General features: G+C 50.7%; 1 protein-coding gene across 1 annotated transcript in view; it reads right to left on the minus strand.

Annotated features, from left to right (window-relative positions):
- The window catches only part of Col5a1 (collagen type V alpha 1 chain), a 154,160-nt gene that overhangs the window by 100,419 nt on the left and 26,846 nt on the right, over positions 1-26,895 (minus strand). Inside the window, 3 exon segments of the mRNA XM_036184070.1 lie at positions 7,080-7,242; positions 8,435-8,648; positions 15,332-15,499. Of these exon segments, the coding sequence (XP_036039963.1) occupies positions 7,080-7,242; positions 8,435-8,648; positions 15,332-15,499 (545 nt within the window).

The raw sequence follows: 26,895 nt of genomic DNA on the forward strand, positions 1-26,895 counted from the left end.
AGCCTTGGGAGGAAATGTGACCTGCCCACACCTGGACCTTGGATTCAGAGTCTTGTAGATTAGAAGGAAACAGATTCTCCACTTTGCCACCACCTGTGACCATGTGTGGGTCAGCACCAGGAGAACCATCAGAACAACAACTCTGCCCTTCCCAGGAAGTGCAAGCTACCAGAGAACAGGCAGAGTGAAGACACAGCCAGATGAAGTCCACACTTGCTAGTGTCTCTTGAAGAACACGTGGCATGGCTAGGTAAATGGCTCCCTTGGCACACAAACCTGAGTTCAAATCTCCAGAACTCATGTAAAGCCAGGCACAGTAGTGCACATCTGTAATCCCACTGTTTCTGCAGCAAGATGAGAGGCAGAGACAGAATCCCTGAGATCTCATGGGTCAGAGACCAAGTGTAGGAAACAGTGAACAATAGAGATCCCATCTCTACAAGGTAGAAGGAGAGGGTAAAGAACTGGGGTTGTCCTCTGACCTCCACGTGTGCACCATGGCATGCACACATGGACACACACACACACACACACACACATTCACACTCACACTCACACATACACACACATAAAGGGGCACATGCTGAGGCCCACACCATCTGCTAGAGCATAAGCATGGTGGCCTGAGATGGCCAGAGGCAGCACCTTCACTAAGCCTGTGTGGAAGCCAAAAGAACAGGACCGGCTAAGTGTGGGTCATGGCCCACAGCCAGATGGACAAGACCCCAGACACACCCTGCTCACCCACTGAGGCGTACTCCTCACATCTGTTGCAGGGCCACCGTGCATTGTCCCCAACCAGGATGGGCAGCTGAGAGCCTGGGTTTGAGGTTTCCCTTCTCATACCTGAACCCAGATCCTACCATTTAGCTCTAGAAGCTTCCATATTCCCATCTGTAGGTCAGGATGCAGGGCCCTAGAGTGGTACAAGAGGCCTATGTGAATGTGGGTCTTGGTGCTGTGCACATTGAATCTCTCGCAGCATTAGCCAGCATGGCCACAGCCACAGCCACACTGGCCTGGGTAGCAGAATGGACTCAGGCCAGACCTCAGGAAGAGCTGTCCCCTCTGGACTGTAAACATGATAATGGATGGGGACTGAGGGTACAGAGATAACATCAGAGGGGCTTCTGAATAGCAACCTCCTAACTATCTGCAAGCAGTCAGAACGGGCCTTGCTTGGCTGCCCTCAGGGTGGGTGGAGCACCCTGTGCCTCACTGTGGCACCTTTTGAGACATGTATGTCATTCAAGCCAACAAGGGAGGATGACAGAGATGTAGCAGAGGGCAATGCTGATAGCTGGACCGGGGCAGCTGCTCTCTGGGACTCCATAGCTTGTCCACCAGTCACTAGCAGACTCCCACCAGCTGGGACCAGCTTCTCTGGCGTGGTTTCTCTTGTCACTCCACTCCCCAGTGACACAAGTCCTTGTTCATTGGTTCTGCATCCCACTCAACACTAGGCCTGAACTGAATCCCTGGGACCATTAAAGCTCACCAGGGAGGCCCTTGGTGGATGAGTGAGGGGCAGGAAAAGTGGGAGAGGCTTAGAGTCGGAGCTAAAGCTGGGCCTGGATCTGGGGCCACACCGGCAATACCTCCCCGCGAGACCGGGGCTCTGCTCCCCACTCACACAGAAGATGGCTGCCTCTTAGACCATACTTCTTTGAGAAGGCCAGACCCAGATCTCCTCAGGCTGGCCAACAAGGAAAGCGTCTCCTCAGCACAGCCCATTCCTGTCTCAGAGCAGATTCCAGGAAAAAACACGTCAGTGGAAAAGCTGGGCTCCTGGAAACAGGGAAGCTAGGATTAGGTAAACATTTGGCCTTCTTCAAATGCTGAGGTGTGGCTGGGAGGGGGCACCCGCTAGCAACTGGGGGTGCACAGTGAAAGCTGAGTTTACAGTCTGTTTGGTCTTGTTGCCCCTTGAAACATTCAACAGCTTAAAAGTGCATTTGGCTCCTAGCCCAGAATCTTCAGCCAGCCATTCCCCCGAAGCCTCAGTCTCTTCCATGGCCCTCCTTCATGGCATACTTCTGCAAGAAGGCCTTTCCACCTCAGGGCCCTAGAGTGAGCAGGGGGTACCAGCCTCTGCCCTTCCCTTGAGAATACTGGTCAGGCCCAAACCTGCAGACAACAGAACAAGAACAGCCCCAAGTTCCAGGTTGAAGTGGGAAACAGGATGATGGAGGAGGGAGGAGTCAAGAGTGCTTGGCAGGTGGTTAACTGTCATGCAAGACAGTGCAATGAGTTTCCATCCTGGAAAGATGTTTGTTCTGGTTCTTTCTATGAGGTTCCGAGCTACACAGATCTCACAGAACCAGGGATTCTGATGCTTTGGCTAATGTAGGATCACAGGAGCCAGTGGCTGAAGAAGGCCTTTCCTGGCTTCAGAAGTCCCCCTCTGCCATGTTGCAGGTGACCTTTGATAAAGCTTCTATATCTTGGTACCAGCTTCCCAAGCTCTCAGATGGGAACAGAGCCCCCAGCTCCCCGCACCTTGAGGTAGACTAGCAGAGCATAGGGCCGCTATTTCCGACAGACTGGCTGCAAGGACACTCCAGCAAAGAACAGCTCGATTCCACCCATCCAGACAACACCCATCCCCGACAGCTGTGTCCCTGCTTCCAAAGCCCAAAGCTCACTCCTGGATGAAAAGGGAATGTTTGCCCATATAGGGAGGTCGAGGCACCCCCCACATACACACTTTCTGAATTGTGGGGCCTTGGCCTGCCCTGCACCTCAGATCTCAGGCACACTGTAAGGAAATGAACAAGACTCAAGTTGGGCAGGGTAACGTCAGCATATCACTCAGGAAAACAGCAGCCTGGGGTTAGAGTTGACCAAGTGAGCAAGGGAGATCATGCAGTGGGATCCTACTAAGCCCCCAAGACCCAGACAGTGTGAGGCCCAGTGGTGAGAACAATAGCCCGTGTTTCATAGTGGGCTTCTGAGATGGCGGGGGAAAGCTGGGGCCCAGGTTCCCAGGAGCAGTAACTATGGCCAGGCTTCCAACAACTTTGTGTCCATCTACTCTCTCCAGTCTCTCAGCTCAGATGGAGGCAGGGAGGTGGTCAGGAAGCTTTGCTCCCTCCTCATCTCTGAGAGGAGTCAAAGCACTGACTCCCTAGATGAGTCTGGACAGCCCAGAGGTGGGACAGCTTCCACCTTTTCCTCCATGGAGAAAGCAGTTACTGCCACCAGAGGGCCTGGGTTCAGCACGGTTCCCTGGAATCCTTGAGCAGGCCTTTCACACAGCCCTCAATGCTCAGCCCCAGGGTGGTGGCCCCATTGCACCCATTTTACAGATGTGACTGCTGAGCCCCAAGTCCTCAACCAGGAAGACCACTTGAAGGCCACCCAGGGGGAGCTGAAAGCCTGTGTTCTATATGCCTCCACTTCCTCTCTATGTAGCTTTGCACAGCCTCGCTTGAACATTAGGGAAACCTCAAGACTCAGAATCAAGCTAGTGAGGCAAAGGGGCTGTGCCTGAGGGAGCCAGCAGCTTCCAGAGACTGCCTGCCAAGGGCACTACAGCTGGGCTCAACATGTATATGCCATGAAGCTAAACAAGACGCTGTATCGCAGAAACCTCTACCTCGACCCTGGGAGTCTTCTTCCCTCAGAGTGTCTTCACTCTGTCCAAGGATCTCTGGGGGGCTGTGGACACCCCAAGCTTCCCTGAGGCCTCTTAGAAGCCATGTGGAGTTGGGCAAATCTTCCTAGAAGGGATACCGAGAGGGAGCTCTGCAAGCCTGTGCCAGGCGTAGCCTGGCCCCTGCCTCAGTGCCAGCACCCACCCACTCTCAAATCCAAAGAGCTATGGAACAAACTGGCCTTTAACAAGCATAAGATTCTTGTGGGAATCTTGGAGAAGTTTCCCTCAAGAACCTTCTAGAGAAGTCAGGCAGTGAAAATGAGAAAACAGCAAGCACTATTTTCTGAAACCCGGAAAAGAAAGAGTTAAATCACTTCTATTTCTAAAGGGATAAAAATCCTGTTTCACTTGCAAGGAGACACAGAGAAGCTGAGGCCAGCCCCCCACCCCCCACCTCTGTCTTTAGGCCCATAAGAGGCAGAGGAGGGAAGTCCCCCTTGGCCACCCTCCGCCTTGCTGCCCTAGCTGGTCTTCATTAAGGAAGACAGGTCCAATTTCCCGCCGTGAGCACAGCTAACAGCCAGGAAACCCTGGGGCTGGGAAAACACAGCCCTCAGACCATTAACAACTTGTGGTCAACAAAAATCCCTGGCTTCTGGCAGCCGCTCTCCCTCAGTCAAATTCCACGGCAGGAGAAAACAGCTCACCAGAAATATGGGATTGTGAATGCATTGCAACCTGCTGTTCCATCCAAGTTGCCATTCATCTGGTGCAGGGTGAGGCCCACCCTGTACACAGCAAGAGAGACAAGAGCAATACTGGACTCTGCAGCCTGTATTCAAATGGGTTTGAAAATTGGGACCTGTCTTCATTCTCAACACAAATTGGTAACCGTTACAGAGTGCTTGCTGTGGATCACACGTGTGTATGCCTTCTGTGGATTGATTCCTGCACACACACACACACACACACACACACACACACACACACACACACACACTATTATTGTCCCCATTTTGCAGATGGGAAAATTGAGCCTCAGCTATGGAGAAAACCCAGCCAAGACCTCTGAGCTAGGTGTAGTTCCCTGAGCTTCAGTGGCACCTTCCCATGCATTCTGGAGAAACAGAACTGGCTGCTCCGTTACAGGATTTCTTAGGGATCCTAGGATTTAAGATGGTGCAAGGTTGAGGAGGTAGCTCGGTCAATGAAGTGGTCGACACACAGTGTGAGAACCTGAGGCTGGAGCGCCAGAACAGAGCATGATGGTGCACACCTGTCATACTGGGTCTTGGGAAGTGGAAACAGTAGAACTAGTGGAGCTTAGTGACCAGCTGGTCCTGCCAAGTCGGTGAGCTCCAGGTTCAGTGAGAGAGAGACCCTGCTCAAAAACAAGTGGAAAGTGACTGAGGAGGACATTTGCCATCGCCTGCTGGCCTTCATGTGCACACATGTACATGTGCAAATGCACACAAACGTGAATGTGAGCACATGCATATGCATGAATCACACACACACACACACACACACACACACACACACACACACACACACTTTTATTAAGATGCAAAGCTTTTTCCAGAAACTCGGTGATAGAAGGCACGTTGGCACACCCTGCCGGAATGACGTGTTTGGGACAGCCTAACATCACTAGTACACAGTGGACTCGGTCGGAGCTGATACTCTGCTCAGCCATGGGTGCCCTTGCATGCCTGCCTTCAAGAATTTGGTCACCAGACACTTGACAGCAGGAGCCAGCCTGGCCCCACTGGCTAAGAGTTCTCTCTCCAACTCTTCGGGTGCCCTGTTATTCACACCCTCCAGGACAGCCCTGGTGCTTGCCAGCATCTCAGGTTTCGCCCAGACCCCCCCCCCCCATGGGGTTGTAGGTAAAAGCAGTCCTTGACCCCTAGGCCAGCCGTCAGCACCAGCTCCCCAGCAGAGGCGAGCAGCCTGTCTAGCTGAGGACACTCAGCCACCCTCCAGTCCATCCCAGATTCCTGGGCAAGTCTGGCCAGAAGCCTGCAATGATAGCACGTCCGTGGTTTACAGGACGTGGCGCTGTCTGCACAACCCATGTGCCCATCCCACCTGACAGAAGCCCCAGGCTATGGTGTCCAAGAAGTCAGCCTCGGGAAGGCAACGGAGTCCAGCAGACACATCCCCATCCTGCTCCCTTCTTCTCCTGGAGGGCCACCCCATTTCCACAGAGGGCAGCTGGCTGTTCTAGAATCTCCCACAGGCTCCATCCCATCGTCTTCACCCGAGCTGACTCTGGCCTCGCCTCCACAATGAGTGTAGTTCACACTCATCCAGCACTCACTTCTTATCACACTCAACCACGTGTCCTTTGTTGTCACCGATCTATGTAGTAGTCACATTGCAATTCCACATCAGGCCACACGCTACTGGCAGAACACTTAGGGTCAGCTCGACACTGCAGCTGGTTTGCTGGGCCCCGAGCCACTGAGAGGTCACAGCCCTGGGACCCCACTGTGGCTGTGAGGTCATCAGCAAGCCTCAATCACACACAAGTTGCAAATGCACCTAGTGGTAACCAACACAGTAAACGGCATTCACATAGTATTTAGGGATCTAGGCGGGCACTGCCCTATTTTGTCCTGTCCAATGCCTGGAGGGGGAAACCTGAGAGCCAAGCTAGCCCTCAGACACCATTTTCCAGGTGATTACCAAACTTCTCCAGCCAGGGAGTCCTGTACCCCCAAACTTTCTACAAAGTTCAGAGTATGTCAAAGAAAAGGAACTGGGCCAAATGTCCCAAGGGCTCAGGCTCCAGATGCACCTGGGACACAGACCTCAGAGATGCAACAGGTGCTGCCTCAATTCCTCTGGTTTCAGGTGGTCTCTGGGACCACCAGACACCTGCACAAGCTCTCAACTTAGTCTTCTTCCTGAATCAAGAAAATTCCCAACATCCTTCCATGCCCAACACGAATCCAGAGGACTCTGTGAACTAACGTGCAAGCCTGCTCTGCTGGGCTTCCTGCATCTGTCTCTAGGGTGTTTCCCAGGGAAGCAGGCTCTGCTGGACCAGGCTGGAACACCACTGACTTAGCACACACATACTGAGTCAACAGGTCCCCTCCTGACAGTCCCACTATGTGGTCCAGCGCTGTCCTGCAAGTCCACTCAGGAATTGTCAGCAGAACTGTTGCCCATCAAAAGGTGTCTGTCAGAGCAAGCTTGCTGTGTCTGGTGTCCATCCCAACCTGGTATCCATCCCAACCCAGCACCCAAGAGATATGCACTGCATGGCTTGGAAAAGGGTAGTCACTACCATCCCTGCATGGTTCTCATATGGCAGCTAGTCTGGCCTCTCCACTCACAGGCCACAGTGTCCTGTAGGAAGCAATCGAATCGAACTAGTGGTCCCTAACTGAGGAGATGGGTCTCCCAGACTAGCTACATGAGGAGCCACAAGTGTCCCAAGCGGCATGGGGGATGCCTATCTCATGCCTACCTCAAATATTTCATCATCCAGAATCCGAGAGCCAAACATGATGATACCATTGACATCTATGATAGGGTGGTCACTGCGGTTGAGGAACTTCATAATCTTCTTTTTACAGTCCAGGATCAAGGTGACATTTTTCCTGTGGACACTGATGGCAATCCGGTGCCACCTGCAAAGACACAGGTATTCAGGCAGGGAAAGGGGTACATACTGCAGAAGGCCAACATGTGACTTCGTGGCCGTTCACGTAAGTGCACCCAGGGCCATGTGTTGCAGAACCTCTGAGTGACAAATTTGGGCACAAGTCTGGGCAAGACCACACGAGAATCTTACTATCACTTAGAGAATCTCCAAGAGTCAAGAAGGGATCACACCCACTGGCTTCAGAGCTATTTTTCCAAAGGCTTCTTTTCCCATTGTGACTACAGCATCCATAGGCAACAAGAAACAAAAGCTTATAAACCACAGAGCATTTGTCCTAGTCATCCCTCTTAGCCACCTCTCTGAGTGCGACTGGGAAGGTTCTGGGCTTCTGAGAGTCCTGCTTTGTGAAGTCCTGACGTAGGCCCCGTGACTTACAGTAAAGGGGGCGGGTCTCAGGGAAGAGCGCTTGTCACGCAGGACCTTCTTGATGTAAAATATAGGAGACTCATAGTTCTCTCTAGTCCACTCTGACCCTTCCAACCAGACTTCTCATCTCTAAGATGCAAACCTGTGAGCACCTGGGGTGCCCATGGAAGGTATGAGCTAGAGGGCTCAGGGTGGGATCAGTCACAGGAAGGAGTCATAGGGAGGCTGCAGTCACAGAACCGTTATTATCACGAGAGCCCTAGTCTTTATGCAGGAGGTGAACCCCCGCGGCAACTGTGGGGTGGATGTGCTAGATTGATGCAGAGTGTTGTCCAAGAACACAGAAACCGCGGCCTAAAGTCCCCAAGGTTACCTTTTGGGGTGATCACTAGCATTTAGGGTGCTCCCAGCAGAATACTGGGCATAAGCCTTTGTTTTCAATTCACTCATACAGAGACTGTGTCAGATCCAGTCTGATAAGGGTAAGTGCCTTTAGGAACAGGTAGGCATGGTCACATGATCGCCTCTGTCCCTTTTGATCTAGGGCCAGCAGAGGATGCACTCAGTGTATTCTACAGGGAAACAGGGCTATGGAACTGCAAAGGTTCCCTGGAGCTTTAGAGACAAGAAGAAACCGACTCTGGGGAACACAGGCCTTGGGACTCCAGGTCGAGTGCTCTGTCCTCCTGGTACCCTGTAGGTGGGTGTTAAATGCCATCTACTACCTGGATAGCTGCTGTCCCATGCTGTCTGGCCAGCAGCTCCACTCGCTCCCTCAACAGGATACTTACTTGCCATCTGACAAGTTGATTCCAGGGAAGAGTGGATACTCTTCAGGCCCGGGCTTCCCTGTGTGGTCCTCATAGAGGAAGACCGGGGAGCGGCCCAGCTCCAGCCCCACCTGCTGGATGCCCTGCTCATTGTAAACGGAGACCAGGAAGGCCTGGCTGCCTTTCTTGGCTTTCACGGTCGTCAGGATGGAGAAGTCTTCAGGAAAATCGGACTCTGGAACAGAGGAAAGGGTGAGAAGGCCATAAGAGAACCCCAATCCTGCCAAGCCATGGAGAGCAGCAAATAGGCCAGCTTAGAGATCGGGCAAACTCAGCTGTGTGCCGTACTGCTCTGCAGCTCATCTGCCCTAGGATCAAGCTTCTGCAGCCTCTACCACCAGGGGTCAAGCTGTCAATTCAAGGCATTCTTCAAACACAGGCATCTCCAGCAAACCCCAGTGGCCCTTCAAGCAAGGAGCCCTTTGAGTGAGGAGCCAGTGTCTCCAACAAACCCCAGTGGCCCTTCGAGTGAGGAGTCCACTCCGCCCTCTCCTTAGCTCCATCCTACACCTCCACACATCTGCTTGAGTTCTGCTCAGGACCCACTAGACTGAGAGCTACCCTCGCCAGGGACAGCTTCTGAAGCATCTTGTGTCTCCCACTGCATGAAAGCCTGGGCAGTGTGTCTCATTCAGTGTCAGTCACAGGGGATCAGAGGAGTAGAGGAGAGGGGAGTGGGAGACTATGGGCTTGGTGCAATCCTAGACTCACACTTTCTGAGATTCCCTTGTCAATAGGCAAATCAAAGAAAACGTACAAATAAATTTCAAAATACTCCAAATTTAAAATTTTAAGAAAAACAAATATCTAGTATGTTGAAGAGAAGGGACTGTCCCCTTCAATACAGTAAGTCTCTAGACTGGCCCTGAGGGTACCTGAGCTCACTCTTGATACCACCCTTGGCTGAAGCTAGGTGAGACCTTGGCTGCCACCACTCCATGGATCTTTATCGTCTTGATGATTGACGTTGTGCCACCAACGGCCTGGCAGCGATGGGGTGTGAGCAACACAGCTAATTAATGCGAGGAACAGTGATCTAGAAACATTCTTTTCCTCTCCCACCCATGGACAGTAGACCTCTCAGATCCCTCAGAGGGCGACACCCAGCAAGGTGTCAGCAGGAACAGGTTGATGAAGGAGATAGGTGTTCTGCCCTCTTTGTAGAGGTCTGGGAGTTATGGGCTGGGACAGGGCAGGAGTGTCTGGCTATCCCCACTTCTCCTTTAGTGTTGGAACAAGGTCAACCTTTTGGCCCAGAAGACCACTAGTCACGGCTGCAGCCAGCCTAGGTTACACACTTCCCATGCAACGCTATCCAAGGGTGCCCTCTGCTGACAGATCTGAATGCTGCAGGTACCATGCTGCAGGCAAAGTAAGATGTCTTAGGACCTGGAGTACAGAGAGGGGCACTTGGCTGCGGTTCCTTCCCACTCCGATGTAGGACACAGGCAGAGGGAGCTTGCAAAGGCTGTGGGGTCTCTTGGCAGTGAAACTATTCAGTTCCCAGGGGTGGCACAGGGCATGGTAGGTTAGGAAGCCAATGGAAGAACCACTCCATGGGGTCATGACCTCTCTCATTAAGGAGCCCTCAGACTCTGACATGGAACAGCCATATGTCCTAGCCCAAGTCAGGTACCTATGTAAAGAGGCTGGGTGTTCAGGGAGCTGCTTGGAAGGAGACAAGTGAGACCTCACCACTGCCTTGCTGCTCTGGGCATCACACTGTAGCCTCCACTATTTGGGGATGTGAAGGAAGATGGAGGTCTCAGCATTAGCCGGTGCTGCTGGACAGTGAGGACTGACATGCATACCAGAGGCAATCCCTACAGCTGAAGAACAGTTAGCCATGCCAGAGGCGGGGCCTTGTGCCCACAGGAAGTGGACACCAGAGAGGTCCCTACAGCAGTCTGGAGGTCACTGTCTGCACTCAGGGTGGACCATGCAGTCATTTGCCCACCTCTGCATCCACCCTGACTCTGTCCCTTGCGGTCATTGACTGGGAGATAAAGAAGAGTGGGACATGGGGAGTCCTCTTTCTCCATCATGATCTACTGCTGGGATAGCCGGCCCGTCTCTCCCAGCTCATTAAAATGCTCTTTCCCAATGTTTAAAATCACTATGGTAACAAATTTTCTCAGCTAAGACAAAAGTTGAAAAAGATAAATTATGCTGAACATTAATCTCTCTCCTGGCAAAATAACAACGGATTTATAGTCACTCTAAGAAGGTCCCTTCTCAGCTATGACAGGAGCCAGCCGCTGACACTGTACTCCAAGCTTCTGGGCAGTCTGGGAGAAGAGTGCATCTGCGTCTGGTGCTTCCTAATTCATCTCACTCAGAAAAGTCACCACTGAGAAGTGAGCACGGCAGAGGGCCAGCCGATTCCCTCATGGGGCAGCCTCCCTCCTTCCACGGATGCCCAAAGACACCGACCATATCAGGAATACAGTAGGAGGCTAGAGAGAGCAGCTGCCATGGAACTGACCCATTCTAAGGCAATGGCTATGGGATCACTTGCCTTGGTGAGGTAATCAATAGTCATGACAATTCTTCTAACATGGGCCAGGCTCCAGGGAGAAGGCAAGGGACAAACTGGTCCCTCGCTCCCAGGAAGTGACATTTCCATAAGGGATAGAAACAATAAGTAAGTTATTCGGATACTAGCCAATGTGCCGTGGCTTTGTGGGGGTGACAAGAGGGACAAGGGGTGGGACATCACTGCATGGTGTGGAGAACTTTAGACAGATGGGGGGCAGCAAGGCATTTTAGTGGCCCCTGGTGGGCCAGAGGGATTCTCATCTACTTCCCTCCACCTCCACCTCCCCACGAGACTGTTCATTGGCCCTGGGAAGATGACGGGCCTGAAGAACAGCTGTCATCTGTCACTTCCTGCAGAGTGAGGTTATTCTGGGGCCACCCATTCTGACCCCCAGGCCCTCAAGTGAGGACAGGGCACCTGCAGCTGACCTATTACCCAACACAGAGTGAGGGGAGAGAACTTCCAACACCAAGCAGAGGCCAAAGGTCCGTCTACCCAAAGGAACCCTCCCTCACATGCCCCAGTATGGGATGTGTAAGAGATGGGGCATCTTTCAACAAGGGACCCTACATCCTACTGTATGGGGGTGCAAGAGACAAGACATCCCTAAACTGGGGGATTTCATAGCAACCACTCTATGTGAGGAGAAGAGTCAAGCCATCCCTCAACCAAAGGATTTCACATATTGACGGGGCTATAAGGCAAAGGCCATCCCGTATGAGGGAGGAAGGAAGGGTAATCCCACTGTATGAGGGAGGAAGGGTAATCCCACTGTATGAGGGAGGAAGGGTAATCCCACTGTATGAGGGAGGAAGGAAGAGAAATCCCACTGTATGAGGGAGGGAGAGTAAGACACTGCCAAACTAAGAGATTCTGCACCTTACTGTGTAGGGAATGGGCTGAGGCAGCCCTCAACCAGGGAATCCCACACACTACTATATGGGTGGGATGGGCATGGCCTCTCAGGGAATACACAGTTCTGCTCACTGAAGGAATACAGTGCCTCTGGCCCGGTACTGTATTCTCACACTGTCCTAGGTCTTTCTGTCATATGGGGCCTGCTCAGGCAGCCAGTACCCTTCCCTCCACCCATGACCATGGTCCAGGGCCTGCATTCTAAGAAGTAGTTCATCCTGTGGTCACCAGGGGGGTGGCTGGACCCATGGCCTCTGCCAGTGAGGGTGGGAGGGGGCAATTGGAGCCGCAGGCTGCTCTGCTGGGCTGGGGCTACTTCTAGAGCCTAGGGTCTGCTGAAGACTTAGGATCCTGGAGTAAAGATGGAGCCCTGACAAGGAGCGATGAGGAGAAGGCCTCTAGGCCAACCCACCCTGCCTAGAGTCCTGAGTTAGCCAGTCATCTTGGACACCTCCTCACAGTAGGTGCCGAATAGCAAAGGGAAGACCTCAGTGCCTAGCTCAAGAAAGGTGGGCATTGAGCCTCTACACCCAGGTGAGTCCAGGGGTCCTGCCATAGTGGGACTTAGGTGGACTTACAAGAAGCTGGTGCTGGCTGGGTAGATACAGGGACTGCAAAGTTTGGCTGTATACAGGGAGAATCCATGGCCACCTTCATGCAGGGCCCAGTAGTTTCTTTTTGGTACAGTACCCACCCTGTGGGAGATCCTACTCCATGGACAAGCATGCCCAGCCATCTAGAGACCCAGATGTGCACAGGTTATGGATAGAAAATCAAGCAGGCCACTAGAGTAAGACTAGTGATACAATTACCAACAACCCAGCCTCGCTGCAGCCGCCTGGGGCCCTCGGGTCTCCTGGCGCAGCCAGCCTCCCCACCCTGATGCAGCCCGGCACTCTGGAAGGAAGCACACATCCAGCCACTCTCATCCTCACCTGGGCTGCTGCAACGGCTGGCATGTGACCACAGGAGTCCTATGGAAGCCATCCCACAAGGTCTGACCTGTTTCCTGAGCACTTGTCAATCAGAAAGCCTGCAGTACCTTCCAGGATTTCCCAGGATTAACCACCTGCTCTAAGGTATACAGCCTCCTACACCAGTTGACATATAATGCTGTCCCCTGAACAGCTTTCCCAGACTGACCTGTGGGACTTGAGATGATGCCACAGAAATTCATCTGCAGAGACTCAGAAGCCACCTTGGCTCTACTGACTATTGACACTCACTGCACGGCCCAGTGCCGCCCCCCCACAGCCTCACCCTGCCTAGTTAAAGCGACTCTGAGTGCCTAGTTAAAGAGACTCTGAGTGTCTAGTCATGTTACTAATTTGAGAGTACGAGTAAAGAAAAACAAACTCTTTCCAGGACCGGGGCTGGGACTCGGGTGGCAGAGTGCTCTCCTAGCTCACATGGAGTCCCAGGCTCGGTCGCCAGCACCACATAAACCTCACACTGGTGCATGCCTGCAATCTTGGGGCAAGAAAAGTGGGTGCAAGAGGATCATAAGTTCAAGGTCAACCTTGGCTGGAAAGCAAAATTTGAGACTAGCCTAGAATACCTGACACCCTATCAATAAAGAAAGAAAGAAATCCCTGGGGGTCTGGTGGCAAAGGTCTGTGATTCCCCACATGGTGGAGTCTAAGGCAAGAGGCTAATTGCTCAGGACAGGCTGAAGCCAGGCACATGCCTGTAATCCCAGCACTTGGAAGGTGGAGGCAGAAGACCAGGAGTTCATGGTCTCCTTAGCTGCTTGGCAAGTTCAAGGCCAGCCTCTGTGAGACTCTGCCTCAAAAACAAAATAACAACAAACTAATCAACAACCACAAAAATACCCCCTCTCCTATGGTTCGCGAATCCCCTCCATTTCTTAGGCTCGGTGACCTGATACTGCGAGAGAGTTCTACCGTAAGCTAGCCCGTGGGGAGAGGGTGACAGGAACTGTGGTAGCCTGTTCTGCTAGCACTCTTGCCTTGAGTTACAGTGCTAAGAGAAACGATTATCCGCAGGCTGTCTAAAGGTCCCCTGGCTGGGGCCTTCTTTCCACAGCCAAACTCACAGCAGCAGAATACCCTGCTGTCCCTGGCCAGCCTCTTCCAGCCCTTCCATGGGCCTAGGCCTCGATGTCTCTAATTCAGGAATTCTATCTCTTGGGCCACAAGGCAGAAAAAGTACAACTCTCTGGAAAAAGATGAGATGGGGATTCTCAAGGTGATCTTCCTCCAAAATATATGCTCTCTCCAAAAATAAGGCACAGTATCCCTACAACCCCCCTTGAGGAAGGTGAAGTTCCTACCCAGAAAGGGTCATTGTGGGACATCAATGTTTACAGATGATTTATGCATTCTCTAAACTGAGCATCTGTGACCTAGAGTGGTTTTGCACCAAAGGCATGTTCCTTGGAAACCCCAGGCTGCTTCCCCTGTCGTTGCAAGGGATGTGCATGGTGCATGATACCCATCCATCCAAAAATGACACCTTGGACCAAAGCACCCAGCCTCTCCTGCAGACACAAACTTTTAAAATCACAGTAACTTCAGAGAGACACTGGGAGGTGAGGGACAAACCCAGACAGCAGAAGGCCAGAGGAAGTGAATACAACCAGCAAGAGCATCCTTCAGGGATACAGCGGAAATGTGAGGTTCACCAGGACAGCACAGCTTGCTAAAACTGCCTGACTCTGGTCCAGTGTTGGGGGGTCATGTCCAGACCACCAAAAGATTGAGCAGACTTCTAATTGCAGAAAGGGGGTATCTTTTGCCTGGCTCGCCTCTTACTCAGCTCAGCAGGGTCAGGGTACCTCAGACTGAGCCAGCAGGTCCTCCTGAGGCAGGGAAAGAGGAATCCATCCCCTGCCCATCACAGAATATTTCCAGAGCATTTAATCAGTGCCAATGGGTGTGGAGGACAGGAGCTAACTACCCAAGTGGGTGATGTATACCTCCATCCAAAATGGCTCCCTCTGGATACATAATTAAAAGCAGAGGTCTGGCACCTGGCAGCAGATTCTCATTAAGAATCTCTCATGCTAGCTGCTAGCCAGAATGTTGGCTTTGTGTCTCTTAATGTCACTGGCCCCAATCAGGCTCATGTTCCCCACAGCAAGCACTTCCTTTCCCATGACCTGAGACCTCTCTTCACCTCACCCCAGGGGGGCATCCACCTTCTTTCTGCCCTTTGTCATTGTGGTCTGTCACTGGTAGAAACATGCCTGCTTGGACCTCTCAAAGCACAGACGAGGCCTTGTGCATACAAGTAATAGGTGGGTGGTAGGTTTCACTATAATGAAGACTCCCAGAAAGCACACCCATGCCTCTGCTGCAACCACCCACTCCAGCTTCCTCATTGCCCCCTGAAGTCCCCAGCATTCCCTCCACCACCCAGAAGAGGAATGGAGTGTCACTTACCAGGGTACAGCTGCTTGGTGGGCATGCTGAGTTGCGCATCTTTAGAGACTCGGTAGGCAACATCCGGCCCTTGGGAAGATCGTCGAGTGGCACAGAAACCTGTGGTTTTCGTTACCCCTGAGGGCAAATTGTGAAAATCTAGCATTTCCAGAAGATCTGTTGGCTGAGCTGCAAAGACAGAGAAGCTGGGTCAGCCCTAGGGTGGATACAGCTGAGGGGGACCCCCAAGAGAAGGATGGTCTTAGACAACTGAAGCCAGCCCTCACCCCTCCCCTCACACTCCCTCCCCCACCTCCGCCAACAAACACCTGGTGTTCAGAAGAGGCTGGGGGCCTGCTCGGGACCAGAAGGGATACCTCTTAGAAGCAGCCCTATCTCCATTCCTGTAATCAACTGCCCGTGGTTGTTCCTGCAAATCAGCTGCCAGGCCTCGCCTACACCCTCTGACAGCCCTGACCTTTCTTGCTTTACAACCTGCAGGGACTTCTCACTCTAAAGCCTCAACTGGCCTGAGTCACACAAGCTCCACTTGTCTCCACTGACACTGGTGTCATTTTGTCCTTCGTGTTCCGACAACAGGTCACAGAAAATACCCAATTTCTGTCTGCCCTCAAAAGACCTGAATACCTAGGCCTGAATACCCAGGACAGGAGAATGCTTACAGGGACCTCAGATCCTTTTAGGAAGGCTTCTGACTCTCCGTCCTTTGGGAGCCACTCAGAGAAAGGCAGAAGCTTGACCTGCTGACCTCTGAAATACAGGTACTTGCTCAAGAGCTCATCAGTTGCTTTCATTGTCTACTTGACCTTGTAAGAGTGTTTCAATGAGGAATTGTTTATATTGGGTTTGCCTGTGGGCATGTCCATGGGGAGTGAATTTAAAGTTAACTGATGTGGGAAGGCCCAGCCCACTGTGGATGGCACCATTCCCTAGGCATGAGGTCCTGAAGCTGAACACAAACAAGCAGGTGAGTGTGTGTGCATCTGTTTCTCTATGCTCTTGACTGTGGATATGCTGTGACCAACTGTTAAAGACCCTGCCTTGACTTCCTCACAATGATGAACTGTGACCTGGAATTGTATACTGAAATCAATTCCTTTCCACTCTAAGTTTCTTTTTGTCAGGGTATCTTGTCACAACGACGGAAATCAAGCTGGAACATCCCCAAACACAAAACATGCCCCTCTTTCAGAGCCCCCTTAAGCCCCCTTTCCTCATATCAAGAGGCCTTTGAGTCTACACGTGCCTGCCCCAGACTACTTGGTTTCCTGTTTACCTATGTTCAGCTTGAGTTACAACAAATAGGAAGCTCTTGGCTATCCAGAGGAGAATAAAGTCCAAAGTGGTACCACAAGGGTGTGAAACATGTCACATGACCAGGCTGGACCAGTGTTGTTCATATTGTGGTTTCCTCTTGGAAAAGGACTTGGCTATTTGTCTGTATGTGGGCTGCATACACAGAGAGAGCAGCTATCTCCAGTGTGTGCAGAGGCAGACTCCTGCAGTGCTAAGTAAGCACCTGGATGCAGCTATGCCTGAAGGGCATCTATACATGCCCATGTGCTCATTCTGTGTATACCCATCTGTCTAAGAATACCACATGCCATGCTAAAAACTCAGCATGCATATCTGAAGGCTGTAGGAGACTGAAATTAGCTTGTCCCTTGATTGTCCCCTTCAAACTCAATTCACCAACTTCCCTCTTTCCTCCCTAAGTGAGTGTTTCTGTGGGCCTCCCCAGGAGGACAGTCAGGCTGTTTTTAAGAATGTAGTAACAAAAGATGATCATGCAAGTTTCTGATTGATCCTCCAGCAGCAGCCGCCACCAAGTCTAGAGCCTGACACATGTTACCCTGTGCCCCAAGGCTGCCTAAGGGGTCAGGTCTGCAGCCAACTTTTTGGCATCATCCAACATTTACTCCAGAGAGGGTTTCCCCACCTCTACAGGAAATCATTATGAAGGACAGCAGGGCACAGTGTGGACAGCCAGCCCAGTATTGATCCAGGATAGCCTCCACCCATTTCAGAATCCTAGATAGCTTTTAGCCACTACCAAGTGCCCAGTCCCACATAAGGTGTCAGCTACTTGCATTTCTGTGGCACTTCCCAGGTACTCTATGTGGTGATAAAGCCCTCACTGGGCCCTAGTTCAGTGTACCTCAGAGGCAATGCTGAGTGTGCTGGCAAGATTGTGTGGCACAGTCCCAGGCCTGGACACAGCCGTGGGAAGATGGCTGTGCCAACTGCCTACACACCTAGCCAGAATGACACAGCACCGAACCTTGGGTCATCTCAGAAACTCAGCTCCAAGGCTGGCAGTGGCCAAGGGGAGAGATGGGGATCCCATCAGGGTTTCCTGGACCTACATCACAGCATCTATACTATGATGCTCTTCCCAGACCAGGCTGGAGCCTGGTTTCCCCATTGTCAAAGCAGAGAATGGTTTTGCAGGAGCCTGCCTGGGGATGTTTGCAGACCTCAACTTCAACAAGTTTAAAAGGCCACCAGACCTTGCCTAGGCCCAGTGCCACCCTTCCTGCTAGCCAAGACATTTCTGGGCCAGAGAGCAAGATATATTTAGTCTTGAACAAGGTGTGGAGAGCACCAGAGTAGTGTCCAGAACACAGGCTTCTGGAAAACTCTCCTTCCCACATAGGATGCTTATCTGCTCTTCAAACCAGTGCTGCACCCAGGTTGAGCACCTCCACTCTGCAGTGGCAGGGGATGTTGGAACAGGTGAATGTGCTAAGAATGCAGGGTCACCCCTCCCCAATGGGAGGATCATGCCAACTGAAGCCAGTTAAAGAAGCCACAGAAGCCATTTGGAACCTGCCAGGGACAGTTCCTGGAACGCCACAGCTCAAGTACAGGGCCCCCTGGGGGAAAATTGGTATTCTTGGTGCTTTAGGACTTATCTGAATCCCAAAAATTCTGGGGGAAACACATGGTATTGCATCTATGGCCTTTGCTGCCAACAAGAAGCCTATGCTTCCAAGTAAGAGTCCCTTGAGTGAGCCTCAAAAATCCTGAGACCCATTACCCTCTGCAAATGAGACCACCTCCCAATGCTTTGCATGTAAGAACTCCATTGCTCTTTCAATAATGTTCCACCTATGATCAGATCAGACTCCAATTCCCATTCCCACCAGCTAGACACAATCTCCTCCCTGAGAGTCCTGCTCCACAGCCTGGGAGACTAAAACTACATTTCCCAGATGCCTTCTCAGTAAGTATTATTGTGGCAAGCCAGAACCTACCAATCAAAGATTATCCTAGAATGGAACATGAGTAGTAGTAGTCTCCCCAACCTGCTGGGAGCCATGTCAGTGAGGCAGGCAGAGCACTAAGACCCCTGTGTTTGGGCCTGCTGCCCAGCCTCAGAGGATTCCATTCTACTGCAGCAGTCGCCGGATCATGTGAGTAACAGCCTCACCATGATAGCATGACCCAGAATGTTACCTCAGACTTCTAACTCCAGAAGGATCTACTCTCCAGACAGCTTGCCTTCCTCCAGACAGCCTGCTACTGGGCTGTGTATATGCCTACCCTTGCCTTTGAGGAACATCTAGGAGGGGAGGGGCAGTACCAGGCCACTGGCCTCAGTCTGCATCACAGCACACAAGGACCCAGCCCCTAGGACACAGGAGCCCTGCTGTCCCTTTTAGACACAGAAAGGAGATGTTGACCCATCCCTCAGTGGACAGAGACCCAAGAGGCTGGACTCGGCCTTTCATGTGTGTTCATGGTCAGTCCAAACACTTGCTACTAACACTCCAGCATCCCCAGGCCATTTTAATACTAATGAAACCAGGTGTGATATTTCTAAACAGGAAAGTAGATGCAGGTGAGATTAGTTCTAAGATAAAAGAGAGGTAACTAAGGAAGCAGTTGGAAGCATGTAGCTGAGTTCTGGATATTCAACACACAAATGGAGCCATGCCACCAAGGGGCTCAAGTAAAGGGGCCAGAATAGACAAAAAGATGGATGGATGGATGGATGGATGGATGGATGGATGGATGGATGAGCAGATGACTGGCTGGTGGGTAGAAGAGTGTGTGAATGAATGGATGAGTGAATAGATGGAGAAAGAGAAAGATGGGTGGGCAGATGAGTAGATAGATGGGTAAGTAGATGAATGGATGGATTGATCGATGTGTGGGTAGATGAATGGATGGATGGATGGATGGCAGGGTGGGTGACTGGATGGATGGATGGCAGGGTGGGTAGGTGAATGGATGGGTGTCAGGGTGGATGGATGGATGGGTGGATAGATGGATGGGGGGATGGATGGGTGGGTGGGTGGATGGACAGATGGGTGGGTGGATGGATGGATGGATGGATGGATGGATGGATGGATGGATGGGTGGGTGGGTGAATGGATGGATGGATGGATGGATGGATGGATGGGTGGATGGGTGGATGGATGGATGGATGGGTGAATGGATGGATGGATGGATGGATGGATGGATGGATGGATGGGTGGGTGGGTGGATTGGTGGTGGATTAAGGTTTCTTGGGAAGACATGAACAAACATCAATTCATTGTAGACAAAGCAACAGTGACAGACCAAAGAAAGGCTTCCTCCCAAGTCTAGCTTGGTGAACCAATGAGTTTAACTCAGGTCTTACAGGAACACAGACAAGCTAGGTGGGATTATGCTGACAAGGAAGAGACATGTCCCCACCCAGCGATAGTTAATCACTTGTATCCTCAGGGAGAAGCTAGGCTTTGTACGTTGCCTCATGTGCAGCCATGTGAGCCATTTGTGAACATCTAGGACACCTTGTGAGTCCTTTTTCCCCTCTAGAAGAGATGTTAGTAGACTCGATCTTTGTGAGAATCTCATGTGGATAATTATAGTTGCTCTGATTTCAAGACAGCAATAGCCATGTCATGCTTGGAGGACAGCATTCCTCAATGGTTAGGTGAATGAACAGACCACTGTTCTGATGGATGATGAACAGTGGGTGGTTAGATGGATAATAAATGGATAGGATGAGTGAACAGACCAGTGGATGGATGATGAATAAATATGCATGGTAAGTGGGGTAGGTGGGTAGATTGATAGATATAGATCATGTATAGATAGATATATGGATGATGAAAACTTCATGGATGGACAGATGAATGGATATTAGTATTAAGTTTATTAATGGATGTGTAGGTGGATTGATGAATGGATAAATGGATGGATGGATGAACGGATGGATGGATGGATGGATGGATGGATGGATGGATGGATGGATGAGAGGGTGGGTGGGTGGATATTAATGGCAGGTGGGTGGATAGTGGACAAAAAGATAAGTGAGTAGTGGGTGAGTAGATGGATGAAAGGAAGAATTAATCAATCACTCACTCAGCAAATGAAAAGAGAAATGGAGAAAACCAGGAGGCAGATGCCAAAGACAGATATTACAAATGGATAATCACTCTCATGTTTCACACCCCAGGGACAGTGTCACTTCTAACCACAGGGTAGCCTTGCCCTTCCCCGAGAGATGCTTCTTTCATCACCACTAAGCACTCGGCTGCTCTGTGTTCCTCCAGAGCTGAGCCCTGGAGTGACCAAGCGCATGTCACCCTGATGCCTCGCATCTACTCACTTCACATAGGACACTGAAGCATCATTGGAATGGCCACAGCACATGGGCTCTCCTGACCTGCTGCCCAGAGACAGACAACTAAAACTGAGCCATTGACATATGAAGATGTGGCCCAAGGCTCTGGCCACGCTCCACTCAGAAGGACCAAATGAGGCAGACGGCTCATGGCCAGGCCCTGAAGCATCACTCCACAGCCCAACACCAGGAGGTCCCAGGCTTTAGGAGCAGAGGGAATGAGGTGTCTGTTTTTAGGAAGAACAGAATTGGTGCCTGGTTATAGATGGCATAGCTTATGCTCAGAAACAGAAAGGGTGACGTCTGTGAGGACAGCAGCCTGCTCCACGGAAGGGCCAGTCCTGTGTTCAGCAGCCTTGGACTGGATCCCACCGTGCCAGCACTGCAAACGCAGCCTGCTCTCAGGAAGACCAGAGATGGCTGGGTCACCATCTGGAGCCACTCACGATGTGCCCTCAGAACAGAATCTAAAGTCCCACCCTCCATGCTTTCTGCCACCACAGTCCTGCCTACCCCAGGGAGTGGAAACACTCAGAGGGGACCTTGGCCAAGCCCTGACCTCAGCACATCAGCTGCCCAGCTCAGCAGGAAGCTTGGAGATAACAGAGATTCACAGGGAACACCGCAGAGCAGTGAGGTCCTGAGAGGAGGGCTACATGAGACAGCTTACAGGGTTCGCTGGGGGTGGGCACCAAAAGAAACGAGAAGGGCAGAAGCCTTCTGTCCTGTGCTGGGCAGGGGCAGAGCACAGCCAACACTGAGATGTGTTTGTTGAATGACTGAGTGGTCAGCCAATGGCTTTTATACATGGGAGGCCAAAGGAAGCGAATAAGACCAGCTCTCCTGTTCTGCTTCCATGAATGAAACTCACTTCACCTTGGCTGCCATATTCCATCTCCCACCAGGCTCTGTTCTCAGAGCAGCTGTGAGCTGAGAAGATGAGCTATGAGCCTTAGAGAGCTGTAGCAGGGAAGCAGTCAGAGGTCCTCAGAAGCTGCACTACTGACCCAACAGACTTGGGTGATAACTGCCCTTTGCTCCATTTCAGTGTGCACACACCCTTAATAAACTAAATATGTTTAAGCACTTGCCAGGAGCAGGAGGCCTCCAGCCCAGCTACCTATCTCCTCCTGACAGGTGCTTGGCATAGCTCCCTCCCCCACAAGTTCCACAGGGATTCATGTGCCCTCTATGACATTCACAGGGAGGTCATTGGCCCAGAATCCTCGGCCCCACTGAGTCGACTAGTATCTCAACAAAGGCAAGTGGGTATTATGACCCATCTGAGCCTGAGTTATGGCTGGTTTTTTACCACTTTATGGTCAAGTAGGCCTCTTCCCATAATCCACAGCCTGCCTCAGCCACCAAGCCTCCCTCATGTCACATCTGCTGAAAGAAATTGTGGGTCACAATTACCACATTTTTCTGACAGCCAGAATGAAAGAGAGTGAGGCATATACAGACACTGAGAGACATAAAAGAAGAGATGGGCTGAGAAAGACAGGGTTGGTGACAGAAAGACAGACAGAAGAGACGGGAACAGAGAAGCAATGAGGTGTTTTGTGCTGCAAGCTTGGAAGTCAACTGTAGTGGGTAGCCATTTCAGCTTTGATCTGGAAGCTCCAACCCCCAATGAGACTTCGGTAACAGTCATGTCTACAAGGTGGGGCTGAGAGAGGACACTGAAGACCCGGGATCCAGATGTGTGGGCTCTCTTAGTTCCTGGACCCTGGACACTGGAGGTATACCAAGCAGAGTTCTCCAGAGAACACCGTCGGACTGTGCCATGCCTTTCCCAGACCCTGCAACCTATCCCTTCATTTGTAAGTTACCCCACAAAATAAACCTCCCTTTTAACTACGTGGAGTAGCCTTAATAATTTCACCAACATCTGGCGCCCAACGTGGGGCACAAACCCATGACCCTGAGATTAAGAATCTCATGCTCTACTGATGGAATGGATAGGTATAAGATATTATGGCAGATTATTGTATACACTAGTAAACAAGTTTAGTAAAATAGCAGCCTTAGATAATTTGCACTGTAATTTACGTTGTTATGAATTCTTATATGTTGATACAAATATAAACTATTTTTATATTCCTGTTTAAGATAATTTGTATATTGATACAAATACAGAACTATATTTGTTATAATGTACACATATTTTTACTCTTATTTGTAATATTTGTATATTGATGCAAATGTAAATTTATATCTGTCATACTGTATGTACGTTCTACTTCTGTTTAAGATATTCTGTATACTGATATATATTTAAGATTATTGTGATATTGCATATTGCACTATACATTCCTACCTCTGTTATAAATATCTTGTGTATTGTCACAATTTTAAAGTCATCATCCTTTACCATGCATTCGCTTATAGACTGTTTACTTTGTTTATATGAAGCCTTAGTCCTTAGGTTATTTAGGTAGATAAGACTTATAGATTTATAGTCACCTATGCTTTTCATCTCTATAGTTATGCTAGTTAGGTTATCCAGATTTACAGATACATAGGTCAGATGGACAGGTAATCTTCAAACACTTCATAGACCTAGAGAACATGGCATTTAAATAACTTAGAATTCTGTTGACGTGAGACACAATTGCTCCTGGCAGCACCAATTAGATCCTGAGAGAACACTGAGCTTCTAAGACATTTCCATTTGGAAGTTTGTCTTCTTGACACAAAATGGCCTATTGGGCAAAGAACTGCCCTTGCCTCAACTGCTGACAATACAAGTGTTGTCCTTCTGGACAAGCGGAACACAAAGAAAAGTGACTTCTGAACTCTGCCAAGATAGGGTAAGATGGTCTTTCAGAATTCCTGCTTCTAAAAATCGTCTGTCAGAAACTCTAGTCCTGTAGCCAATTTGAATACACCAACAATTCTAAAAAACATTAGGTGACTGTCCAGGCTGCCAGCTGTCTCTGTCTACTCTTGCAAGATTTCTGAAAGTTACTTGCATCCATCTTCCATTTCTCAGGTACCATTATATTCCTTCTCAGGTCTTTGATGAGATTGAAGACTAGCAGTTATAGTTACGACTTAGTATATATATAATATCTTAGATAAAAATATATTAAGTATTAGATTCAGGTTCTTTAAGATAGGACACCTTTTGGAATGATCTTTGTAACATGCCATTTACCCACACTCCAGACTTCCCTGGATTTTAGTATGTGTTTCTTGCTTGATATTGTTTGCATTGATTGTAGTTCCAGCTTATCTAGGTCATTATCCCTCATTAGTCCTGGACAATATTTGATAACCATCCCTTTGTATATAATCTTATATTAGGTTAGAACCTTCTTATTTAGACAAAAGGGGGAGACATAATGGGTAGCCATTCCAGCTTTGACTTGGAAGCTCCAACCCCCATTGAGACTTCGGTAACGGTCACGCCTACAAGGCAGGGCTGAGAGATGACACTGAAGACCTGGGATCCAGATGGGCGGGCTCTCTTAGTTCCTGGACCCCGGACACTGGAGGTTCTCCAGAGTTCTCCAGAGAACACTGCTGGACTGCGCCATGCCTTTCCCAGACCCTGTAAACTATCCCTCCACTTGTAAGTTACCCCACAAAATAAACCTCCCTTTTAACTACATGGAGTGGTCTTAACAATTTCACCAATAGTCAACATCATTATCTTTGAGAGGAATATGTGTGAGCCTTCTAGTGAAGCACCCAGGTTCGGTTCTTTAGGTTCACAGACAAAAGAGTAAGCGTCAGAGGGCTCAGTAACAAGACCTGAACTCACAGCTTCTGTCCTAAAAAAGCAAAAGAAGTTCAGAGAGGTATAGTTAGTCTACCAATGCTACCCAGCATGCTGCTGCCCAGCCTACTCAGCTCCTGACCTGCACATATGCACAGGACAGCAACCTTCACAAGCTGGGGCGGCCAGTCCCCTCACTCCCTTCCATGTCTCTCTTTCCCTGTGGCTTCCTAGAGCAAAGGGCCTGTTTTAGTAAAGGCCAGAGAGCCAAGCTAGAAGGAATGGCAGATCGGAGAGACTGCCCAGGTCCCTCCCACCAGCTCTCCCTGAGGATAGTGGCCTCATCCAAGGTCAACCAGGAGGTTGGAAAACAAATGGGGTATCTTGGAGGCCCTGGTAAAATTCTTCTCCTGTGACTAAAACTGGGGACAACAGAGGGTGTGGCCAGGGCTGCAGGCAGACAGTGCTGGCCACTTGGAGCTAGGCAGGCCCTCTTCCCTCTCCTCCTCTCCCCAGGCCTCTGATTGTTGGTGCCCTGATCTCAGACCTTTTGCCAGGCTTGATGCCACCATAGACATGGGTCCCTTTACCCACCTGCAAACACTTCAGTAACTTTTAGCTTTGCTCCAGGCAAGGGGATCTCAGTCTGTCACAGCATCTTTCTCACTCCACTGCATACCCCAGGAGCCCTGAGCTGGCTGGCCTATCTCCACATCACAGCCACAGCCTTGCAGGGACCACCCCCCATGGTCCATCCAAAGCCTGCCTGGGTTTGTGTGGTGCACAGCATGACCACCTTCCCCATTTAGCCCCAGAGTGCAACAAGACCATTTGCACACCCATGACAGACACCAAGGCATAGCAGAATCAGCAGTGTGGGGCTGGGTGGGGCCAAACTCCTGGGAACTTGTCTTGTCCCCTCCACAAGAGCCTAAGGCTATGTCCCCAGCTTTGGAACCTAGACTGTCAATGGCAGTAAAGTACCAGCCTGGTAGGAACCTGCACCTGGAAGGGCTTGCTTTTCCTGCCCCGCCCAGCCCTCTCTACCGTGGCCTCACCTACTGGACACTTCCCACTAGCCCCATAGTGCAGGAGACAAGGAGGAACTGTAAGGTACAGGTGACAGTCCCATCGACAAGACATGGAGACCAGGAATGGAACAAAAAGAAAGGCACTGTCAGCAGACGTGACATTGTGGTGTTGGGTGGAAGATGAGACATGAGGATTAGTTAGAACTAGAGGATATCTTGAGCAACCAAAGACAGAGGGGTCTCTTCACAGAGTGGTAGCTGGAAGTCGGTCTGCCTCTAGGAAGCAGAACTCAGGGCTTCTCTCTACACAGATTCACAGGCCACCCACCCACAAGCCATATCCCTGATCCTTTCTATGAGAGCCCAGGCAGCATTCCCTAGACAGCAGGGTTCTGCCTCAAAAGAGCACATGTGGAGGGTTGGGTGTGTGTTTGTGTTGCATGCGGTTCTAATGTGCACAGCTCTGCTCCTCCCCCTGGGATGCCCCAGTATTTCCTTCCTTCCCAATAACTGCCAAATTCATTTTACTGCCCTGAACTTTGTCTGAAAGGATGAGCCCTATGGACCCACATGGGCTGTGGTGGTGGGCAGTCCAGAAATCTGCAACATAGCAGGAAATGGGGTCTCTGCCACTGACTGCAAGAGGGAGCTCCTGTTGGGGAATGGCAGAAGCTAGTGTGTGAACATTCTCTGAAAGACAGAGGGGAGCAGCAGGTGCGGGGGAAGTAAGTGCCTCCAGGGGTGGAGCAGCTGCATTAGGCCCAGCAGGCTGACATCTCTGCACGCAGAGATTCCCCCAAGGCATGTGTAATGGTCTTCTCTTGGGAAGGGACAGCAGGGGCTCTGCACTCTGCCCAGCCCAACCTCCCTCACTCTCCCAGTCTTCAGAGCCTGCCTTTCAAGAGTAAATGAGGAACCCCACCAAAAGATTAGGGAAGATTCCAAGGGTCTGGTCAAATGTCAACCAATTACATATTGGGATCTAAAGTCTTGATTCTTTCCTCTATGTCATGGGACAGGAAGCTGGTAGGATGCTTCCAGAGCCGATTTCTAACTCCTCACATACAGGAGACTGCTGGACAGGGCCAAGGACAGGGTGAGGTCACTCCAGGGAGAATAGGTAGAGCTGTTCTCCAGAAGATGTCAGGGTCTAGGGAGGTCATGCTGTGAGCAGAAATACCACCCTTAT

This window comes from Onychomys torridus, chromosome 4, assembly GCF_903995425.1.
Source record: "Onychomys torridus chromosome 4, mOncTor1.1, whole genome shotgun sequence".
In the NCBI taxonomy this organism is placed as follows: domain Eukaryota; kingdom Metazoa; phylum Chordata; class Mammalia; order Rodentia; family Cricetidae; genus Onychomys; species Onychomys torridus.